General features: G+C 37.5%; 1 protein-coding gene across 1 annotated transcript in view; it reads right to left on the bottom strand.

Annotated features, from left to right (window-relative positions):
* Positions 1-24,909, bottom strand: part of DNAH12 (dynein axonemal heavy chain 12) — a 114,719-nt gene that overhangs the window by 82,258 nt on the left and 7,552 nt on the right. The window contains 17 exon segments of the mRNA XM_070738468.1: positions 2,551-2,745; positions 3,508-3,708; positions 3,792-3,977; positions 5,252-5,492; positions 8,148-8,341; positions 8,681-8,815; positions 9,042-9,167; positions 12,177-12,312; positions 12,914-13,092; positions 15,886-15,977; positions 16,234-16,390; positions 18,616-18,804; positions 19,396-19,591; positions 20,284-20,442; positions 20,631-20,706; positions 23,108-23,297; positions 24,222-24,248. Coding sequence (XP_070594569.1) covers positions 2,551-2,745; positions 3,508-3,708; positions 3,792-3,977; positions 5,252-5,492; positions 8,148-8,341; positions 8,681-8,815; positions 9,042-9,167; positions 12,177-12,312; positions 12,914-13,092; positions 15,886-15,977; positions 16,234-16,390; positions 18,616-18,804; positions 19,396-19,591; positions 20,284-20,442; positions 20,631-20,706; positions 23,108-23,297; positions 24,222-24,248 — 2,679 coding nt within the window.

The following is a 24,909-nucleotide window of genomic DNA, read 5'->3' as shown; positions in this document are numbered from 1 at the left end:
TTCACACTAAAATATTTCTATTTTTGCAATTTTGGTGAGTGAATCCTGATTACAGATTATAAAGTTTATTTCATTAAACGCCCTTTAATACTGGTAGTCCTCAACTTACACCCACAATTGAGCCCAGATTTTATGTTGATAAATGAGAAATTTGTTACATGAGTTGGCCCCATTTTACCATTATCTTGCCACAGTTGTTAAGTGAATCACTGCAGTTATTAAATTAGTAACATGGTGGTTAAGTGATTCTGGCTTCTCCATTGACTTGGCTTATCAGAAAGTGCAAAAGGTGATCACATAACCCCAAGACATAAATATGAGTCAGTTGCCAGTTGTCATCTGAATGTAAATCATGTGACCATGGGGATGCTGCAGCAATCATAAGTCACCTTTTTCAGTGAACAGTCACTAAATGAACTACCAAATTACAGGACTACTTGCAATTTTGAAATAATGATTAAAAACAATTGAACACTCCATTGTGCAGTTATTTTTCATCAACTGCACGTTAATTTTTGGTTCATGTGAAATTTAACTTTTACATTTAGGAATATATATATATCCAATGGAAAAAAAATATAGCCCCTCCCTGATACAAAGCTGAAGGGATCATATCCTGTGGCATAGAGGTTAATTCTCTGCCTTACAAGGCAGAAGCCCCAGGATCAAATCCCAGTAAGGGTATGGCTAGCTGATGAGGCCAGAACAAGGCCAAAATAGCGCTATCCTAGTCTCCCTTAATTTTAAAAATTCAACAAAAAACATGTGAGATATATATATATCTGAAGATGACGAGTGGGACCTCATTGAAACGTCGCCAGAAATCTCTGAAGGGATTGGATACTGTAGCCTAGAGGATAATTCTCTGCCTTACAAGGCAAAGGTTGCAGGTTCAAGTCCCAGTGGGTATGGCTAGCTGATGAGGCCAAAATAAGGCCGAAATAGATCTGTCCTAGTCTCCCTTAATTTTCAAATTCAGCTTAAACATGTGACATATATATATATATATATATATATATATATATATATATATATATATATATATATTTACATACAGCCATAAAACATATAGCCCCTCCCTGGTACAGAGCTGAAGGGATCAGGTCTGGCAGAAGCAAGGCGGAAGCTGCCGGATCAAATCCCAGTAAGGGTGTGGCTAGCTTATGAGGACAGAACAAGGCCGAAATAGTGCCATCCTAGTCTCCCTTAATTTTAAAATTTCAGCAAAAACATGTGATATATATAGAGAGATTTCTGAGATTTCTGGTGACATTTCGACGAGGTTTCACTCGTCATCTTCAGATATATATATATATATCTCATATGTTTTTGTTGAATTTTTAAAATTTATATATATTCACTCCCATACAAGTGGGACCTTGTCGAAACGTCACCAAAAATCTCTGAATCCATATACAGTGATCCCTCGAGTTTCGCGTCCTCGAGCATCGCGAAAGGGCTATATCGCGAGTTTTCAACCCGGAAGTAAACAACACCATCTGCGCATGCGTGCCCTTTTTTTCTATGGCCACGCATGCGTAGATGGTGGAGTTTCCCCAGCTGGGAAGCAATAAGAGCAACGGGGTGGGCGGGGGAAGGCCGGGCGGCGCGCGCGCGGGGGCCGCTTCCCAGCTGGGAAGCAATAAGAGCAACGGGGTGGGCGGGGGAAGGCCGGGCGGCGCGTGCGCGGGGGCTGCTTCCCAGCTGGGAAGCAATAAGAGCAACAGGGTGGGTGGGCGAAGGCCGGGCGGCGCGCGCGCGGGGGCCGCTTCCCAGCTGGGAAGCAGCGAGAGCAACGGGGTGGGCGGGCGAAGGCCGGGCGGCGCGCGTGTGGACAAGCGGCAGCAGCGAGGCGGCGGGGAAACCCCAATCTTCGGCTCCTCGCTGCTGCGGTGGAAGTAAAAACACCATCTGCGCATGCGCAGATGGTGTTTTTACTTCCGCACCGCTACTTCGCGAAAAATCGATCGTCGCGTGGGGCCCTGGAACGGAACCCTCGCGATGATCGAGGGACCACTGTATATATATTCAGAATTCCACCCACCCACTCCCCCCAAAATTCTGCCATTCTGCTGTTTCACACAGTATGATAGACGTTCAGTTATAGCTTTCTGCAACTCCAATACCAGGCCACTCAGGGGTGGATTCTAACTTATCTTGCCATCAGTTTGCTTCCTCCCGTGACATGTGGCTGCACGCACATGTGCAGTGCCAAAAAACAAGCACAAATGGCAAAATAAGCCAAAAACAAGACAGCGGTGCATGTGCAGTGCTGAAAACTTGGTTTCTGCACATGCAGAGAAGCAAAAATCAGCAAAAAAATCCCCCCCCCCCAAAGATGGCAACATCTACAGACCAGCACGGAACAAATGCCTTCATGCCTTCACCACTGATTTACTACTGGTTCTACAAAACTGGTGCGAACCGGAGGAACCCACCTCTGAAGCTACTTTACAAAAGAAAAGTCTCTCAAAGATTTTGTGCACAGCTTACAAATATATGGTACACTTATTTCACCTAATCAGAGCAGACTCATGATTACTACTTTACCTTGGGATCTTTGGCACAGTATTTCATAATATCTTTCCAATATCTATCCACAGTCTGGAACTGGCGACCTTCCTCTGGCATTTGTTGCATAATGTCTTCTGAAGAAAAAATTGGTTCCAAGTAAAGCCACTGAGCTTGCACTTTTAGCCACTCATCAATAGTCTCTTGAATTCTGATTAAGCGTTCTTCCCATTCCTAAAAATGCATTAAGATTTTAGCACAGATAATCTATATCTATATATATACATCTATATCTATAATATGAAAGGCAAAGTTAAAACCAGAATAATGGGACAAATTAAATTGGAAACTCTCTTCCACTTGGTTATCCTTGGGACTACTTTAGAAATTGCCTTGTCTCTCATCTGTAATTGAGAGTAATAAATTCTGGGTAAAGAAATTGTCTTTGGGGGAAATCTAAATAAAAGATACAGTAGAAGGTAAATCATATATTTTAAGAAGAACAGCATTCCTAGAATTCAAGCATTATCACAGGGAGGATTTATCTGCAAGTAATTGATAGATGGGGCACAATGTACCCAAGAATAGGTTGTGATAGTCACTTTCTTACAACTGGGCAGTTTTAAAGCCCACCCCTGGAGCAGACTCCAATTTTAGTTACTCAGAATAAAATGGGTGTATGAGGGCTCGAAGTGACAAGAAGTAAAGGAAAATACTTTTATCATACTGAAGCACCCCTTCAAAACTTTGCTGACCTAATATTTAAGAAAAATTGTAGTGTCTATTTAAGATTTAAAGACTTGTACCTTTTAATGTTTGAATTATGTATTTTTTTAAATGAATACCCTATAACTGTTTTATAAATTATACTTTGATTACCTTTGATTAAAAATAAGACCACAATCCAGAGCAAATTTATCAAGGAATGCAGGTTAACAGTTTAAGGATATACAGTACACACATCCAGAATTAAGAGAGAACAGAGAAAGCAAATACCTTCATTTGTTGTTCAAATGGTTTAATGAATGGAGAGCCCCTCATTGTTTGTGTTTTTACAATCTGATCATCTAGAATTGTTTGGATTTCATCAACAGCAGATAGAATACTAACTCCAGTCTCACGATATAAGCCAGTTTGGAAGGAAATTGAATCCCAGGTCTCTATCATATTATGCATTGCTTTTTCTAATGAAAATTCCTATGCCATAGAGGAAATAAATTATTTCATTATTTAATTCTTTTGGATCTTGAGGAATTGGGTTTAATAATGTTTTATCTTACCTTACTTGCTCCCATACTTATGACTTCAAATTGGTCTAAATAAGGATTTAAGTTCTGCTTTAACACTTTTCTTAAGGTAGTTCCAGAATCTGGAGTTAAATCATATCCAACAATATCTGACATCTGATTCCAATGACGAGCTTTTATTCCTGGATTACAAAGGATAGTCACCAAGGGAATATTTTCCTGGTTGAGAGAAAAAAAATTAAAATGTTACACAAATTTGAAATTTATTTAGGATTTTTGGCAACATAGCTCAAAGCATATATTTATTTCTTCATACATACTTGTGTACATACTCACACAAATATACACACACACACACACATTGTCCCTAAGTCTGAAAATCACCAGTGCCTTCTTGACTACTCCCAATAACATTTTTGAAATGGCGAAATTATAATGTAGTTACTAGCAGGACAATCCATTTTGGCTGGCAGGGAGCTGCAGGAGGTGTCCATCCCATTCTCTACCTCCCCAAACTGACCCGCAGAGTAGAACTACAATGTTGATCTGGCCCTTGAAGAAATCCAGTTTGACACCCTTGTTATAGATTTTAGGACATAACCAGTAACCAGTAAGAATGCAAACCAGTGACTAATGCAATTTGTGGTGATTTCTAAACCACAGTAGTCAGTCAAATCATAGAATCTCATGCCCCACACAAAAGAAAAGCTTTTTATTGGGTACTATGGTACTGTATAACTCTCAAGGAGACGCGGTGGCTCAGTGGCTAAAACACTGAGCTTGTCAATCAGAAAGGTCAGCAGTTCAACAGTTTGAATCCCTAGCATCACGTAATGGAGTGAGCTCCCATTACTTTCCCAGCTTCTGCCAACCTAGCAGTTCAAAACCATGTAAAAATGCAAGTAGAAAAATAGATTCCGTGTATGCGGGGAAGCAAAAAACCATGCCGAAACATGGGCACACCTGCATCTCCGAGCACGATTTTGCTACCTGCACAGGTGCAGTAGCAAAATCGCACTGGATTCTGCTACCACTCAGAGCCACAGGGGCACTCACACGTCATCGTTCCACCTTAGCAGCCCACCTCTGCATTGAACTACTCTATAGCCTCAGTTCTTCCTCTTTGAGACGGCCTACATAGGCCAGGGGTAGGCAAAGTTGGCTCTTCTATGAAATGTGGACTTCAACTCCCAGAATTCCTGAGCTAGCATGATTGGTTCAGGAATTCTGGGAGTTGAAGTCCACAAGTCATAGAATAGCCAACTTTGCCTATCCCTAGGCTAGACTGTTGATGTACTTTTGACTGAGTTAACAATATTATCATGGCTCAGCTGGCCAGGAAAGAGCATTTGAAATCTAAACCTTATTTGAATTAAATCTGCTCTTCTATAATTTCTTCATTCACTGGATGTACCAGTCTGTATAGCACACTGTATAGCACACAGTCTGTTCAGCACATAGTTTTTAAAACTTTGCTTTATAATTAAACTTACTTTGAAATCTTTAATCTGCTGCATTACAGAATTACACATTGAAATAGTTGGAGTGTCTTTCTTTTCTTCCTCTACTCTCTCTTCAACTACTGCTCTTCTCAGTGACTTTTTTCTTTCTATTTCAGCTTTCTTTTGCTGCTGTTGAAAAAATCTTACTGTCTTATAAATGTCTCTAAAAAATTCATCTACTTCAACTTCCATCTTTTCTCCATTGAGATCTAGAAAAGCACCATCCATCCATCTAAAAAATAAAATAATGAAAATATATTTTAGATATGGATTTATTTCTTTGCTTGCAGGCCATACTTATCACCAGAGTAACTTCAGGAATCTTACTTATTATAGTTTTAAAACAAAAAAATAAAAACAATAGCCAAGACAAATATAATATGTGCAACATACTGAAGAAGGATAAATCAAATTCCATCTCTGTCATAAAAGCAAAGTACATTATCAGGGATAGATGGATGATCTCATTCAATTGAAAGAACCAGCTCTAAATTCCTCAAATGTCTCATAGACTTTATCTTTTGTCTGAAAAGGCTCAAATGTCTCATATACTTCTCCATAGGAGTTGCTGAACCAGATTCTAATGTGAACAAATCCAAGTGACTTTATCGGTCAGATGCTAGGCAGATTCTTCATAGCGAATCTTCAGATGTCCATCCTATTTTTATTATTCTACTTAATAATAACTCAGAACTGAACATACCCTTCAGAGTGGGGTATGACTGAAGCAGAATAAGTGGAATTATACTTTCTATTGTATAACATGGAAAATATCCTTCTTAATGCAACCCAATACTACATTTACCTTTTTGTCACTTGCATCACAAATGATTGCTAAATCATTTACTGTGTTTGCCTGAAAATAAGACCCCGTCTTATATTTTTCTGAACTCTGAAATAAGTGCTTGGCCTTATTGCCATGCATCCAAAAGCCTGATTGGGCTTATTATCAGGGGATGTCTTATTCTGGGGGAAACAGGGTAGTATTCCAAAATTTTTATTACAAATAGAGTTACTAGGTATAGGTATAATGGCAACTTCTGTTGCAATTATGTTTTATTTTTATTTATTAACATTTAGCATTTGTCTATACAGTGGTACCTCATGATATGAACTTAATTGGTTCCAGGAGGAGATTCGTAAGGTGAAAAGTTCGTAAGATGAAACAATGTTTCCCATAGGAATCAATGTAAAAGCAAATAATGCGTGCAAATCCTTCAGGAAAATCCCAAACTTTAGAAGGGAGGCGAACAGAGGGCAGGGAGGACCAGCTAAAGGGGGCGGGTGGAAGAAGCAAGGCTAGGCTAAAGGGTGAGTGGGAAGGAAGAAAGGCAAGGGGGGCGCCCCTCCCTTTTCTTTCTTCAAAAGACACTCTTTCAGCGCCTGCAAGCACACTGTTCTCCTACTTTTGTTAATGCAAAGTCTTTCCCCCTCCAAGCCGCCCCTCCCTTTTCTTTCTTCAGAAAAGGGGGGGGGAAAGAAACCCCTTCATCCCAGCAGCAGCGGCTTGGGTTCGTAAGCTGAAAATAGTTCGGAAGAAGAGGCAAAAAAATCTTAAACACTGAGTTCATACCTTGAAAAGTTCGTTAGAAGAGGCATTCATAAGATGAGGTACCACTGTATTACTTTAGCCCATTTTTTAACCTTTGAAGATCATCGGGCAATTATTTCTGTTTTCTAATATATTAGTTATTCCAACCTTAATAGTAAGCCTCAGATTGATTAGCAGCTCAAGATCAGAACTTCTCTTCATTATGAGGAAGAACCATTTAAGACAATTTTCTGTATACAATTGTCAAACTAGTCTTGTATCAATTTAATAAGCATACCGTGCAAATCACAATTAACTATCTTGATAATCAGCATATTATGAATAACTTTGCCAAACACTTCCTTGAAATCAAGAACATATTGATATCTATAGCTTTCCTAATATTTGTTAAGAAAGTTATCCAATCAAACCATCAGTTATTATTGTCTGGAAAGACTTCTTGGTGAAATGGTGAAAAATGTAAATCTCTACATTTAGGCAAGAAAAACAAAATGCACAGATACAGTATATGTGGTACATTGCTCAACAGTAGTAACTGTGAGAGGGATCTTGGAGTCCCAGAGGATAACCATTTAAATATGAGCCAGCAGTGTGCAGCAGCTGCCAAAAAAGCCAACACACTTCTAGGCTGCATTAACAGAGGGATAGAATCAAGATCACATGAAGTGTTAATACCCCTTTATAAGGCCTTGGTAAGGCCACACTTTGAAAATTGCATTCAGTTTTGGTCGCCATGATGCAAAAAGGATGTTGAGATTATAGAAATAGTGTAGAGAAGAGCAACAAATATGATCAGGGGACTGGAGGCTAAAACATATGAAGAACAGTTGCAGGAACTGGGCATGGCTAGTTTAATGAAAAGAAGGACCAGGGGAGACATGATAGCAGTGTTCCAATATCTCAGGGGTTGCCACAAAAAAGAAGGAGTCAACCTATTCTCCAAAGCACCTGAGGGTAGAACAAGAAGCAATGGGTGGAAACTAAATAAGGAGAGCAGTAACTTAGAACTAAGGAGAAATTTTCTGACAGAACAATCCATAATGATCTCTGGTAATGATATTGTTTTCATGATGATTACAGACACATATTTCTTTTTTAATCTGTTTAAGAATTTTGCCAGGTATTGTCAAATCCTATAAAATAGGATGAATCTTTTTTCTTAATTATACTTACACTAACCTAAAGGATAATTAAAATCAAACATATAAACTATAAAAGAATGAAAATCACTAATGCTTTTAGCAAAACTCATACAACTGCTATGGAATTTAGATTTTTTAAAAAACCCTGTGTAGATTCTAGTTGTTTCTCCCTTAAAATATTTATATAACTTACCGTTTCTCAGTCCGCTGCCACTTCAATATAAAAACAAAAAGTTTCTGATATGGCTCAATGCTAACTTTTAAGGTCTCCAGCTCTGGATATTCAGTCTGCTCCCAATTTAAAAGCTTCTCTTCTTTATTAATAAAAGTAACTGCTTCATCAGCATCTTGTATACGTTTTTGCAGTGTTCTCATGTCAGTCACATACTGAAAATAGATTTATCTATAATTAGAAATTTCAAATTCAAAAAAATAAATTGATCACATTTAAGCTTATGGGACACAATAATAAATGTTGGTTTTAAAAAACAAACTGAAAATAAATAGATTTGTTCACCTATGTTCAGATTCTTGTACAAAAGCCAGAACAAAGTAAGAAATCATTTTGATTTACATTTATTACCACCTCAGTATTTCTTTTGAAGAAATATACAGCATATTCCTGATGGCCAAATTTTTTTTGTTAGTAAATTTCTTCTAAATAAATGTTTAATGTTCATTTCTATTGCAATTCCTGCATGAAACTTTATTCCAAATATCACAGACCTGTTGCATGCGGTCCAAATCACAGAACTCTGTGAATTCATGCATACGACGAATTTGCTTTTCTACTTCCATTATCAATTTCTCACGTTTTGCTAATAATTCACTTTCACCTTTCCGTTTAGCCATTTCTATAATCTATAAAACAAAGAAGAAGCGGAGTGCATTTATGGGTAGCATAACCTAACTTCATTATATCACACCGAAGCAATTCAAACATATAATTTGTCAATTATTTGGTGTGTAATAGTAAATTTGTTTAACAGCGGTCTTCAAACTTAAGACATTAAAGCTGAGGTAATTACAAAGCTTTATTTTTTGCAGACAATATAACGTATAAAATTTTTAAAAAGTTTATATTTACATCATCATTTTCATCAAATATAGGGTTAATATTTTGAGGCCACAGCAGAACAGTTGCATTCAGTGTCAGGTCTTCTGGTTCAAATAAATAAATATCCAGAAGATAATTCATTCGTCGCTGGCATTCCTATAAATAAATTAAGTAGTTTATTTCTGCTTTAAACAAGATGTAAATTTGAAGGGACATTGGGCTCAATTATAATAGTGGGTCTATCATTCCAACACCTATTACATTTTCCCAATTAGGAGGAAAAAGCTGTTTCTGTTTCTTGAGAGTGTAATTCACAGGAGAAATCTGAGATAGGGCAGGTAAATAGTGCAAAATGATAGCTTGTAGTTGGCAATCTTAAATTTATCCAGAAGATTGATAATCTGCTTCTCTGCAGGAATGTTTATGCAGCTTCAGCTGGTATACTATTTGAACAACAGATATATAATATTGTTAATAGTGTATGATTTGCTGGAGTTTTGTATGGAGTGTAAGTTCAAGCTGTATTGTAATTCTAGTTGAACAACAATAATTTGAGATATGGATACATTATAAAAACAGGTTCCAGACTTAATGCAATTCACCCCTTTTAAAGACCATCTGTGTTGGATAGTACTGTGAGCTAGTAAGTTGAATGTGTTCATTATTTTTACATCAATTCTGGGCCTTTCTATCTAGAGCAAGGGTCCCCAAACTTGGCAACTTTAAGACTTATGGACTTCAACTCCCAGCTTTGCTGGTTGGAGAATTCTGGGAGTTGAGGTCTACAAGTCTTAAAGTTGCCACGTTTGGGGACCCTTGATCTAGAGGTAATGCCCAATTAGTCTCAGGTAAATGAGGATAGGATTGTAGTTTAAACGATTCAGTGAAAAGATTGTGCCATTTGTGATTTAAAACTCAAAACCAAGATTAGAATTAAGTACAACAGATGAGGTAGTGTAGTAATATCATATAGGAAAGTACAGTGGTATCCCTACTTAAAAACATCTCTACTTAAGAACTTTTCTACATAAGAACCGGGTGTTCAAGACTTTTTTGCCTCTACTTAAGAACCATTTTCTACTTAAGAACCCAAGCTCAGAAAAATTTCCCAGGAAATTTGAGAACGGCATGAAGGCCCGGCCAGTTTCTTGCCATTCCCCCACTCACAAACATATTAAAAAGAATAGGACCCAGAACAGACCCTTGTGGCACACCGCTTGTAACCTGTCTCTGCTCAGAATACTCGCCATTAACAATAACTCTCTGGCTGAAGCATAGACATCAGAGAGTTATTGTTAATGGCGAGTATTCTGAGCAGAGACAGGTTACAAGCGGTGTGCCACAAGGGTCTGTTCTGGGTCCTATTCTTTTTAATATGTTTGTGAGTGACATAGGGGAAGGTTTGGTAGGGAAGGTTTGCCTATTTGCCGATGACTCTAAAGTGTGCAATAGGGTTGATATTCCTGGAGGGGTCTGTAATATGGTAAATGATTTAGCGTTACTAGATAAATGGTCAAAGCAATGGAAACTGCAGTTTAATGTTTCCAAATGTAAAATAATGCACTTGGGGAAAAGGAATCCTAAATCTGAGTATTGCATTGGCAGTTCTGTGTTAGCAAAAACTTCAGAAGAGAAGGATTTAGGGGTAGTGATTTCTGACAGTCTCAAAATGGGTGAGCAGTGTGGTCGGGCAGTAGGAAAGGCAAGTAGGATGCTTGGCTGCATAGCTAGAGGTATAACAAGCAGGAAGAGGGAGATTGTGATCCCCTTATATAGAGCGCTGGTGAGACCACATTTGGAGTACTGTGTTCAGTTCTGGAGACCTCACCTACAAAAAGATATTGACAAAATTGAACGGGTCCAAAGACGGGCTACAAGAATGGTGGAAGGTCTGAAGTATAAAACGTATCAGGAAAGACTTAATGAACTCAATCTGTATAGTCTGGAAGACAGAAGGAAAAGGGGGGACATGATCGAAACATTTAAATATGTTAAAGGGTTAAATAGGGTTCAGGAGGGAAGTGTTTTTAACAGGAAAGTGAACACAAGAACAAGGGGACACAATCTGAAGTTAGTTGGGGGAAAGATCAAAGGCAACATGAGAAAGTATTATTTTACTGAAAGAGTAGTAGATCCTTGGAACAAACTTCCAGCAGACGTGGTTGGTAAATCCACAGTAACCGAATTTAAACATGCCTGGGATAAACATATATCCATTGTAAGATAAAATACAGGAAATAGTAAAAGGGCAGACTAGATGGACCATGGGGTCTTTTTCTGCCGTCAGTCTTCTATGTTTCTATGTTTCTATGTAATCCCAGCCATCTGGGCTGCCAGAGGAGCCTTTTGGTGGTGCTTAGGGAGGCTTTGGCAGTCCAGAGCAAACATTTTCCTTTCTCTGGGCACTTGGACAGGGAATAAACCTCTGCCAGCGCCCAGAGAAAAGAAACGCTCCCTTCGGTCTGGGCAGCCGAGGAGTCACCACAGCAAAGGAAAAGCGCCAGCTACAAAGTGAGCGAGTGAGAGGAGAGGTTTGCATGCATTATTTGCTTTTGCATTGATTCCTATTGGGAAAATTGCTTCTACTTAAAAACGTTTCTACTTAAAAACCTGGTCATAGAACGAATTAAGTTCTTAAGTAGAGGTACCACTATACTCCCTTCCCCACCGCACAAGCATCAGAAAACCTGGAATAAGGACCCTGCAGAAAAAGAAAAATGAATGTTTTGATAGGAAAGAAGTGCCAATAGTGGGTGAGGGCAACAGCTATTTTTGAAGAAAAGCTCAAAATAATATATATAATTTATTATTATATAAATAATTCTACCCCACCTACCCATCATGTTGAACTCAAGCTCAACCCCAAAAATGCTAACTCTAATTAAAATATTAAAAAGCCATTATGTGTAAACAAAGCAAACTTCATATTATAGCAATTCATATTATAGCAGTGTATGCTGTGATGACTAGGGGTTAATGTACTGTTTTGTTGTTGTGAGCCGCTCCGACTCTTCAGAGAGGGGAGGCATACAAATCTAATAAATAAATAAATAATACTTATATGGCTTAATTTACAATATAGGAGAAAAATCAAGATTATCTGAAATTAAATTACCGGTAATATGCTATCTGCCACTTAAAAACTAGGTCTCCCAGAATATTTACCATAATCCTTTGATACAACTTCTGGATACCTATTGTTTTAGCCTTGTCAATAAAGGCTATACTTTCCATCATTTCTTCTGTTGTCTCAGGAACTTTTAATGCACGTTCTTTAATGGTTTCAAATTCATTACATATCCTAAAAAATAATTTGATGGGAGTTTTATACATTTTAGATTTACAATACAATTCTGTCCATTTCTAATTCTAGTGTCTTCGGTACTGTAGTCGCTACAGTATAGCTGTAAAGTTCAACAATGAAAAATCAATGTCAGAAAGCAATATAGGCTTACAACCTACAAATTACAACAATGATGAAATCTACCCATTACGGTCATGAGTCATGATGGTCATATAGCAAGTGACCAACCAGATTTTACAACTTTTATGCCACATTCCTTAAGATAATACCACAGTTATTAAGTGAAGTCATTGTTTGCTATGAGTTAGTTTTGTTGCAATTTGGAAGTAAATGCTAATTTTCAGCAAAAAGTATGGTCATATGTCTGAGGATTGCTGCAAATAGTCATAAATGCAGGTTGGCTGCCAAGTAACAAAATGAAGGTGGAGAGGGGTGCACTGGAACTTGGAGAGATCTGTTATAACTTCAAATGGTCACTAAGCAGCTGATCAGAAGTCAAAGGGTGCCTGAACACAAAATGAAAAATTAGCAGTGCTACATAAAGTGGGTGGCAATATTTTTCTAAGGAAGAGATAGTTTGCAATAAAAAATTACTCACTTGTTATTTTCTTCTCTATGATTTTTAGCTAATAAATCCAATAATTTATATGCAAAGCTTTTGGCTTTTTCACATAACCCTTGCTTCAAGTCATCACAATCCAAACGCACCATAGGGAAATGAGCTATCAGTGGCAAGCTCATTATTTCCATTGAAAGATTTAAAAATTCATCTATAAGCTTCAAAAGATGATTATATTTGTTATTTTACAGATAGGTGTATAACTGAATACAGTTAAAACAAGAACTTGGAGGAAAGCTCCATTGAACCAATTAGAACATTTATGACCAGTTTAATTTAGATTAATATAAATAATGTACTATTTTCATTATACAATTACTTGCAAAAAGCACTGATGGTAGATGCCAGCATTCTGTTCTTCTTCATGCAAGTGACATCAAGTCTATTCTAAAATAGCATCCTCCTACTGATTATGTATACACCATCAATTTTTTTTTAAAAAAAGAACTGTTTTACTCATATCCAAAATTCAAATGCTTCATGTCACATATAATGGAAGTGCTCTGGAAGTCCCCAAAAGAGCCTGGGAACCACATAAAGAGTGCTGAAAATCCCACACAATTCATGGGTAATCTGTTGCCTGCATTTGCACGAAATAAACTACAGTAGCTTGCTGTGAGATCATTCAAGGGCATGGGGTGAGGTATCATCAGTATGCTGATGATACCCAGTTATACATCTCCACCCCATGTCCAGTCAGCAAAGCAGTGGAAGTGATGTGCCGGTGCCTGGAGGTGGTTGGGGTCTGGATGGGTGTCAACAAGCTCAAACTCAACCCTGACAAGATGGAGTGGCTGTGGGTTTTGCCTCCCAAGTACAATTCCATCTGCCCGCCCATTACCCTGGGGAGGGAAATTATTGACTCCCTCAGAGAAGGTCTGCAACTTGGGTGTCCTCCTCGATTCACAGCTAACATTAGAACATCATCTTTCGGCTGTGACGAGGAGGGCATTTGCCCAGGTTAGCCCGGTGCACCAGTTGCAGCCCTATTTGGACAGGGAGTCATTGCTCACAGTCGCTCATGCCCTCATCACCTCGAGGTTCAACTACTGCAACGCTCTCTACATGGGGCTACCTTTGAAAAGTGTTCGGAAACTTCAGATCGTGCAGAATTATTATTATTTATTAGATTTGTATGCTGCCCCTCTCCGAAGACTCCGAAGATGGAGTGGCTGTGGATTTTGCCTCCCAAGGAAAATCCCATCTGTCCATCCATCATCATGGGGGGGGGGAATCATTGACCACCTCAGAGAGGGTTCGCAACTTGGGCGTCCTCCTTGATCCACAGCTCATATTAGAGAAACATCTTTCAGCTGTGGCGCGGGGGGCGTTTGCCCAGGTTCGCTTGGTGCACTAGTTGCGGCTCTATTTGGACCGGGAGTCACTGCTCACAGTCACTCATGCCCTCATCACCTTGAGGCTCGACTACTGTAACGCTCTCTACATGGGGCTACCTTTGAAAAGTGTTCGGAAACTTCAGATCGTGCAGAATGCAGCTGCAAGAGCAATCATGGGCTTCCCTAAGCATGCCCATGTTACACCAACACTCTGCAGTCTGCATTGGTTGCCGATCAGTTTCCGGTCACAATTCAAAGTGTTGGTTATGACCTATAAAGCCCTTCATGGCATCGGACCAGAATATCTCCGGGACCACCTTCTGCCGCACGAATCCCAGTGACCGGTTCTCCAGGTCCCGTCGACTAAACAATGTTGTCTGACAGGATCCAGGGGAAGAGCCTTCTCTGTGGTGGCCCTGACTCTTTGGAACCAGCTCCCCCCAGAGATTAGAATTGCCCCCACCCTCCTCGCCTTTCGTAAGCTCCTTAAAACCCACCTCTGTCGTCAGGCAGGGGGAATTGAGATATTCCTTTCCCCCTAGGCCTATACAATTTATGCATGGTATGTTTGTGTGTATGTTTGGTTTTTAATAAAGGTTTTTTAATTATTTTAAATATTAGATTTGTCATATGCTGTTTTATTATTGTTGTTAGCCGCCCCGAGTCTAAGGAGAGGGGTGGCATACAAATCTAATTAATAATAATAATAATAATAATAATAATAATAATAATAATAATGTACGTGTAGAATTGTCTCTCCCAACTAGAATAAGCTTACCCTTTGGATTTTCCCCAAGAAATACTACTTGGGCCCCCATCTCATATGAGATTAAGAGAGGGCTCATTCTTATCTCCATTATAAAATAGGTAAAAGGAGTCCCACCTTGCTTTCATTGCGTTATCGTACTCTACTGGGATTTTGGTACAGAGGGTTGCTGGTGTAATTTTTGTAAAATTTGTGTAATTTTTTTAATGTACTGATGTTTATTTTCAATCTAAATTATCTTGAATCAAAAAACATTAGCACAGTATAGAGCTGTAAAAACAAACTCCCAAACTACAATAAAAGACATCTAAATGCCATTTCTTCAAATCAGGTTACTTATTTTTTTTCACCAAAATGTTTATGGTATTCTTATAATAGCTAGAAATGTGAACTCTGGGTGCCAAGGTTTATTTCAGAAAAATGTATCAGGGAAGAGCAATAAATTATCTATAGTGAGCATCATTATGGTTCCTTTTTTTCTTTCCAAATAGGCAGGGCAAAATTTTCAGGGATTGTGGTATTTTAAGGAGTAAAATGAAAGCTTTAACCCTTACAAACATATAAAGCACCATAACACTTAAAAATCTTTTTAAAGAAAGAGGCCCATTTTTCCAGTTAGAAATTTCAAGACAAAATTGGAACCCTAAGCTCTGCAAAGATTAAAGCATAAACTTTGTCTCACAGATCATCCCCCAAAGCTCAGATGTAAGTCAAGAAATGATTTGTTGAGAAAAAATATCATATTTTTCAACTGAACTGGCACAAGTCAAATAAGAATCATTGCATTTTATCTGATGGATATTACAAAACAAAAGTCAGATGTACTTATAAACTGTACATGAAATTACCTCTGAATATTCATCGAAACTGTGTTCCTCATCTATAAATGTTTTAATACGGTCATCTGCAGCACCATCTACAAGCCAGCCATATTTTTCATCTGTAAGAAAATAAAGAAGGGAATGTGACAAAAGTAAAACAAGCAAAATACTTTTTTCCTGCCCATTTTTGACTTTTCTATTGCTTCTGGCATTGCAATAAACCAATTTGTGGATTGGTGGATTGTGTACTGGTCTTTAATCCTAAATGATGTTAGAATTGTCCTATAATAATAGTCACCACAAGCAGCAACAATTTTATTAAGTTTGGAATATTAAAAGATATGACTTTGAAAAGAATCATTGTAGACTACTCACCATAAGAATCAAAATGTGCTTTTGCACCTTTCAAATTCTCCTTGATTGCTTTCCTCAGTATAGATGAAGCCCACGCTATAACATGGTCAGGAAGTTCAGTGTCAATAGTTGTTACTATGTTTGTACCTCCTAACCATGAATGTATTGTCTGGACATTCTATTCAAAAGAAATTCAAGGATTATTTATGGCTTTTAAGAAATCATTTTCATAATATATAATATTATTTATATACCAGCTTGTTCAATATAAACTCATAAAATTACTTCAAATGTTAACATACTTATCAGCTTTACAGTATTTGAATATTTCAGAATATGCTTTCATTTAGACTAAAACTGAATGAACACTCTTGAATTACTTCTAAATAAACAAAATAACTTCTGAATAAATATACACATGAACATACTGCATATTGCTTTGCTTCTTAATTAATCTTATCATCTCTTACTTTTAGTACAGAAACTATTTAATATTTTCAAAAAGAGATCTCCCCAGTAGTTCTAGGGACCATCCAACTGTATGAAATGGGCTATTTATGCACTCCTAGTCTTTACAAATCAAGAAGCCGAGAAAGATTTAAATTATTTTTTGTATCATTAATATGCATCCAAAAATGCATGTTTGCTCTAGCAGTAGCAATAACACTTAGACTTATATACAGCCCCATATTGCTTTGCAGCACTCTCTGGGTGATTTACAATGTCAACATACTGTATTTCCCCCAACAATCTGGGTCCTCATTTTACCAATCTCGGAAAACTGAGTTAATCTTGAGCCCCAGAAATTGCCTGCAATACTGCATTCTAACTACTGTCACCAGTTGCATCCAGATTCTCATGGAATATTATTGTGAAAGATCCCCCCCCCCCCCCAGAAGAGCTTTCTATATGGTATAAACTTCTTTATATTTACAGTGGCCTTATTCATAGAACAGCACAATGAATCCATATGCATATTTTCTATTTGTAACACCTAAAACTAGACTTTACATTGGGGAATAAAATACCTTCAAATTGACATTTTTTCTCCTTCCCCTGGCAATGTATCTAGTATTCCATTTACCGGTAATAGGAAATCAAATATTTATTTAATCTTCTGCACTTCTGGTTACTATAGACTGTATGTTCATAAGAAGTGCCTATATATCTTAATATTTTTTCATTCAATTTCTCATTCACTTAAAAAAAAAATCATGCTGCTCAAGATAGAGAAACAGAGAAGAGAGGTTTTGATATCCCAAGCGCTGGTCAATCAATTCTGTACCTAGTTGCTTCTCAATGTATTCTACCATGTAGAATTACAAAACAATATTAAAGAAGTCAAAAAATCTAAAACCTTAATTAAAGCTCATAATAGAGGCTCAACAACACACATTCATATCATTTGTGCAGAGTCATTTTCATACAGGTGGCCAGTTGGTGTTAAGGTCCCCAAGCCTGCCGGCACAGCCAGTTCTTCATGACCTTACAAAAAACCAGCAAGGTGGGAGCAGTGCAGACATTGGGTGGGAGTTGATTCCAAAGAGCTGGGGCGGCAACAGAGAAGGCTCTACCTGGAGGTCCCGCCAGTCTACATTGCTTGGCTGACAGGACCTGGAGGAGGCCAACTCTATGTGCTCTAATTGGTCTTTGGGAGGTATGTGGCAGAAAATGGTCCTGCATTTTGCACTGAGCCCAGGCTACATAGTAATGCCTATGTTTCACCAAATTATTTCTGGTGCAGATTCACAATTCAAACACCGTTTGTGTTTTATCTATTAACTGCAAGAATTTTAACATTTATGGGTAATGAAAATCATTTAGCATTGGATGTGAAGTTTACAATAATCTGTGCATTACCTGAAAATAAACTGAAATATATGGGAATTATTAGAATTGATGTGTACCAAATTATCTCAGGGACCGCCTTCTGCTGCACGAATCCCAGCGACCAGTTAGGTCCCACAGAGTGGGTCTTCTCTGGGTCCCGTCAACTAAACAATGTCACTTGGCGGGACCCAGGAGAAGAGCCTTCTCTGTGGCGGCCCAGACCCTCTGGAACCAACTCCCCCCAGAGATTAGAATTGCCCCCACCCTCCTTGCCTTTTGTAAGCTTCTTAAAACCTACCTCTGCCGCCAGGCATGGGGGAACTGAGATACTCTTTCCCCCTAGCCCTTTACAATTTTATGCATGGTATGTCTGTATGTATGTTTGGTTTTATAATAAGGGTTTTTAACTGTTGTAATATTGGATTGTTATATGCTGTTTTTATTACTGTTGTTAGCCGCCGTGAGTCTACGGAGAGGGGCAGCATACAAATCCAATAAATAAATAAAAATAAATAAATAAATAAATAAATTGTACATATTTATAAGATTAAAGTATAATAGATAAAACAGAACCTGCAAAGTTTGTGAAATCAATGTAATAATACATAAGATTGTATCTTCCAGATCATGAAAGCTAGGATAAAAATCCATTTTCTCGTCATCAAAAGTCAATTCCATTCTGAACAATGGCAGCCATCTCTGATCTTCTAAGTCAAACAACTGCACATAAGCTTCAACGGATCTTTTTAGTATCTCTTTCAGCTAAAAAATAATGTTTAAAAAAGATTTTAGTACATACAATTAATGCAATTTTAAGCCCCTCCTCTATATTGTCTTGTTTATTCACAGCTTCTATAACACAATATAACTATAATATAACTGAGACATCTCCCCTTGCCTATGTAGTTTTATGTATGATACATTTGTGTGCATGCTTTTTAAATAATGGGGTTTTTAGGCTTTTAATGTTAAATGGTTATTTTAGACTTTTAATATTAGATTTATTATTATATATTGTTTTATCACTGTTGTGAGCCGCCGGGAGTCTGCGGAGAGGGGCAGCATACAAATCTAATTAATAATAATAATAATAATAATAATAATAATAATAATAATAATAATAATAATACAAATATGTACATTTTGAAATTTAGAATAAAGCATGAACATTCACATAATTCTTGCAATAATCTCTCATGGATTCAGATTCAAATGTATTTTTTTATTCCTTTTACAAAGGTGCTTTGAAAGAAAGTTTTATAAATGATCTGAATTCTTCTTTTACTGAAGTGATGGAAAATGAAAATTCTTAAAATGCATACATAATACTCTACAGAGACATAAAAGAGAGACCTGATTAGACATAAGTGTATCCACACAGTTATAGAAAGACTCCATTTGATCAGGTTTCACACCCTCCAGTGCTTCTTTTCTGGTAAAGAGATTGATAACCCTTGGATACCATGTGTTTAATATCCTTTCTTCAGTTTTTAAGCATTTTATAGACACATCATTTTGAAGGGATTCACATTCTATTGGGCCTTTTGATCTGTGTTAATTTAAGAAATAGCAAGATCAATGAACAACAATATACAGAGCAAATGTACATGTTAATAGCTATAAAAAACAGAGTCCTTATATTATTCATGTATTTTTGGTCCAGATTCAAAACTCACATAAAAAATAAGTGAAGCCGGAGAGGGGCGGCATACAAATCTAATAAATAATAATAATGATGTGGAGTGTCAGAATTCTAGGAAACTAGTTATTTTACTTCCACTTCTCAATGTTTTCATACTTTCCACTACTCAGTCACATTCTCTTTTCACTATGATATTTTTAAAATTTTCATAAAATAGAATTTATTTTTTTTCCTGATTGCTAATAAGGATATTTTCCCAAGCTTGTTCATATTCCTTCTTGTCTATACATGTATTGCTCTGACTATATAACAACCTCTCTGGTTAATAAATTCATAATTAATGTAGTAGATATTATATGGTGGGCATCTTACATCATCTTAAGAATCCTAAATAAAGAATCTAAATAAATTAAATTAAGAATCCTAAATAAATTAATTGCCAAATACTAAAACATTTGATTTGAATTGTAAAAGTTATACTATTAGTGATACATTTTACAAAAGGAATATAAATAACAATTTAATAATGCAGTATACCTAATTAGAATTATGCATATATTTTGTATTTAGAAAATTAAATTCAGAATAATAAATGTTACCTGAAACCAGATACATCTACTATGAGTAACGTGGAAAACATTCTGTAACCAATTTCAAGGAGAATTCTTAACGTTGGGTGGAGGATATGTAAATTTTCTAAAATCTGTTTTCTTGCTTGTATAAAACTTTTATGCCATGGTCTAGAAAAGTCTAATCCTCTATAAATAAACAAAATGACAATACTAAATACAATGGAGAAAAAAGAAACAATATAATTTTGATTAAGAAACAACAGGGAAACAGCTTTAAAATCTTTAAAAGTCAAAATCAGGAATAAGAAATAAAGATTCCACTTTTGTTTTAGCAAAACATCTAGAATACAACTTTATTAATATAATTTACTCACACAGGTTCAACTGGCAAAGGACCTTCTTTTTCATATTCAAGTAATTTTACTTCAGGCTTGATAAGAACGCTTCGTACTGTGGTATATTGGAAATATGTATTAGAAAATGCTATTTAAAAGTAATATTTTAAAATTTATATTCAACTTCAAGGACTAGTCAGAACATTACAGAGATATGCTGGTGTTTTGAGAAACAGCTATGCATACTATTTTAGCATATTACTCATAAAATAATTTTTAAAATGTTTTATTTTCAACAAAATAATTGACATTGATTTGGCTTCTTAAAATATGTTTAAGAACAACACAGAAACTACAGCATACTTTTGGGATATCAAATGCTAAGTTTATTCCTGGATTGTTAAATTAGTAACATGATTGTTTAATTAATTTGGCTTCTCCAATAATGTTGCTTATCAGAAAGTCACAAAAGGTAATCATATGACCCTGAGACACTGCAACCATAAATATGAACCAGGTGCCATGTGACAAATTTTGATCATGTTACCGTGGAGATGCTCCAACGGTCATAAGTGTGAAAAACAGCTGTAAATCACTTTTGTCAGTGCCTTTCTAATATCGAAAGGTAACTAAATGAATGATTCTAAGGCAAGGACTACTTATATATGCATAGTCCTATATATATAAATGATAACTATTGTTAAGATATAACTATATAATATAATTATATATATATAAAGAATAAAGTATAATAGATAAAACAGAATCTTTAAAGTTTATACACACACACACACACAATATACAGTGATCCCCCGGTTATTGCGTCCCCGACCATTGCGAACAGGCTAATTTGCGATTTTTCAACCCGGAAGTCAAAACACCATCTGCGCATGTGCGCCCTTTTTTTTCTATGGGCACGCATGCGTAGATGGCGCCGGGCAGATCAGCTGCTGGGCGGCTTCCCTAGGTCTTCCCCCTCTTGGCGGGCATCAGCGAGGAGTTTCCCCACCGCCCACGCAAACTCCTCGCTGCTGCCGCTTCGCTCGGGCCGCTTCCCAGCTGAGTACTCAGCTGGGAAGCGGCCCGAGCGAACGGCTTGTCCGCAGCCTGCCTGCCCGCGTGCCCGCGGCTCGTGCGCCCTTCTCCTGCCCACGCCGTTCGCTGGGGCCGCTTCCCAGCTGAGTACTCAGCTGGGAAGCGGCCCGAGCGAACAGCTTGTCCGCAGCCTGCCTGCCCGCGCGCCCGCGGCTCGCGCGCCCTTCTCCCGCCCACGCCGTTCGCTGGGGCCGCTTCCCAGCTGAGTACTCAGCTGGGAAGCGGCCCGAGCGAACGGCTTGTCCGCAGCCTGCCTGCCCGCGCGCCCGCGGCTCGCGCGCCCTTCTCCCGCCCACGCCGTTCGCTGGGGCCGCTTCCCAGCTGAGAATTCGCTTCAGGACTCAGCTGGGAAGCGGCGCAAGCGAGCGGGGAGGGCGGGCGAAGGGCGGGCGAGCGGCAGCGAGGAGTTTGCGTGGGCGGTGGGGAAACCCCAGCGCCACTTCCCAGCTGAGTCCGGCTCCTCGCTAGCGCTGCGGAAGTAAAAACACCATCTGCGCATGCGCAGATGGTGTTTTTACTTCCGCAGCGCTACTTCGCGAAAACCCGATCATTGCTAGGGGTCCTGGAACGGAACCCTCGCAATGATCGGGGGATCACTGTATATATATATATATAATGATAACTATTGTTAACATAAAGCCGCTACAAAAATCAATGCCATCAATTAAAGACCGAATGTACCAATTATCACATCAATCAAGAAGAAAATCTTCTGCGCACAAATTCCACACGCTCCTTCAACAACTTTGTAAACAACAAACTTTGTAAACAACAAGACTCGAGATCCATCCCACCCTTCAAAGGAACAAATGGTAAAGAATATAATGATGAAGCTGTTAAAGCTAACCTTTTAACACATTCTTTGGCTCCGTCTTTGTAAACAGCAGTGGTTCATGCCCAATATTTCCTAGTCACACCCCAAACAATTGCAACAATCTAACACAAATCGATTTTACAGAAGATAATGTTGGAAAAGCATTACGCAACCTAAAACCATCTCTATCTGTTGGACCTGACAGTCTATGTGCAAATTTCTTTTAAAAGCTCTCCATAACCAAAGCTGAACCTCTAAGCATAATTTTTGAAAAATCCTTCAGGACTAGCCTCTTACCCAACTTATGGTCACTAGCCACAGTCATTCCAATCTTTAAAAAAGACTAATCTCTTTATGTTGTGTCACCTGCAAATCTGATTTACATTTAATTCTGATCTAAATGTAGTTCATAAAATCATCTACCACAATGTCCTACCTGTCAATGAATACTTCAGCTTCAATTGCAACAATATATTCACACAAAATAGATTCAAACTCAATGTAAACCGGTCGAAACTAGACTGCAGAAAATACGACTTCAGCAACAGAGTGATCAATGCATGGAATGCACTACCTGGGTATTATTGTAACATGATACTGAACTTACCCATGTATCTTTTCATACTCATTTCATAATCATCTGTTATCTCCTTTAAGAGTTCTTCAACCATTTTCTCTCTCTCCTTGCCCTCCATGAGCGACTGTGGTACCAATGTGAGCATGGAGATTAACCACTCCTGCTGAATGGGTACCACTGGATTACTTTCAACACATTTCTTCATAAAGAGATAATTATTCTGAAACAAAGCCATCAATATATAATGAAATAAAACTAATACTTTTTATTCTTTGTGATTTAAAAATATAAACTGTAATATTACTCTGAGTGCTTAATGTTATGTGCCATGTTCTACAATTGAGAATGTTTTGCTAGTTGTTGATAAAGGACACCACCATATGATGTCAACTTTGGGACTTTTTTGTTGTCTCCAGCTGAAACAGTCTAATTACAGTTCTTTCAGTTTTAAGGCAACGTTTTCCAAGTTGTGCTAATGAGATAAAACATTACAACTTTAAAAAGGATAGCCTGGGCAGAACAGTAACTTCCCTACTCAACCTCCCAGGAATAAACAGATTAATAATCTACTTAATAAATAGACCTTAGATTATTTTTGTCTTCCCTTGCAGGAGAGAATATGTTAAGCATCATTTGCTGATTGATGCTCAGTATTTTTTATCCTTACACTCTATAAATATAATCTAACACAAAAAGTGGTAATATGGAAAAGGAGGGCTATAAGCCATTTTTCTATTATACGTATAAATATATCTTTTAAAAATCTTACATATCTTAATTAGAATTCATAATTAATAAATGTGTGAATTTTAATACTATTTTAAAAATCAGAAATTCATATTACCATTTTCTTTTAATCAATATATTTATAATTTTAATTTGGCAAGGCTACCAAAACAATGAACATGGCTGTCAAATTAAATTAATAATTTGCAATACTGGGATACCCTAACAAGTATGATCTTCAAATTACGTTAATAAATAATATTGAGCATCTTCATCATTTGTATGTTAGTCTACGGATAAGGAACAACAAACACTATGGATATTAGTCACATTTCCATATCTCATAATACTTATAAAGTTTATCCAACATGTTACAATCAAAGCAGGCCTTTTAAAAATCCTTAAATTGTTTACTTACTCTAATTTGTTTCTGTTCACTGTTCATCTGTTGGGGAGGAAAAAATAAGAAAAGATCACAAAATTGAATGAGAAATTCTTGGTAGTATCAAAGAGAAAAAACTTTTAATAGCTATGCAATAAATGAAAACTCCTCCCGTTTATACTATTGCTGATATCTGCAGCATTGCAGCTCAGAAGCTAGTATAGATCTGCAGAAATAAAGGGAGCTAAGCAGAGTATTCATGGTGAGAAATAAAATAGATAATATATATACTGTGTGTACAGTATACACACAGATTATAGATATGTATTTGCAACCTGATTTTGGATGAAAGAACTGGCCTTTCACAGTAATGAACTGGTTCCTGACCTAAAAATTATTATAAGACATGGTAGGAAAAGATATTTTATATATTTATTCTTATATATTCCATTTTTCTACCATAAGGCAGGAGTGAAATTCAGCAGGTTCTGGAGAACCGGTAGCGGAATTTTTGAGTCGTTCGGAGAATCGGCAAATACCACCTGTGGCTGGCCCCCTAGTGGGATGGGAATGGGGATTTTGCAGTATCCTTCCCTTGCCACACCTACCAAGCCATGCACACAGAACCGGTAGGGAAAAATTTTGAATTTCACCCCTGCCATAAAGCCATCAAAATGATTTATATAAATTCCACAAAATAGATCTTAGTCATTTCCAGAGGATC

This window comes from Erythrolamprus reginae, chromosome 2, assembly GCF_031021105.1.
Source record: "Erythrolamprus reginae isolate rEryReg1 chromosome 2, rEryReg1.hap1, whole genome shotgun sequence".
NCBI classification, from domain to species: Eukaryota; Metazoa; Chordata; class Lepidosauria; order Squamata; family Dipsadidae; genus Erythrolamprus; species Erythrolamprus reginae.
This window is presented reverse-complemented; position numbering and strand designations above follow the sequence as displayed.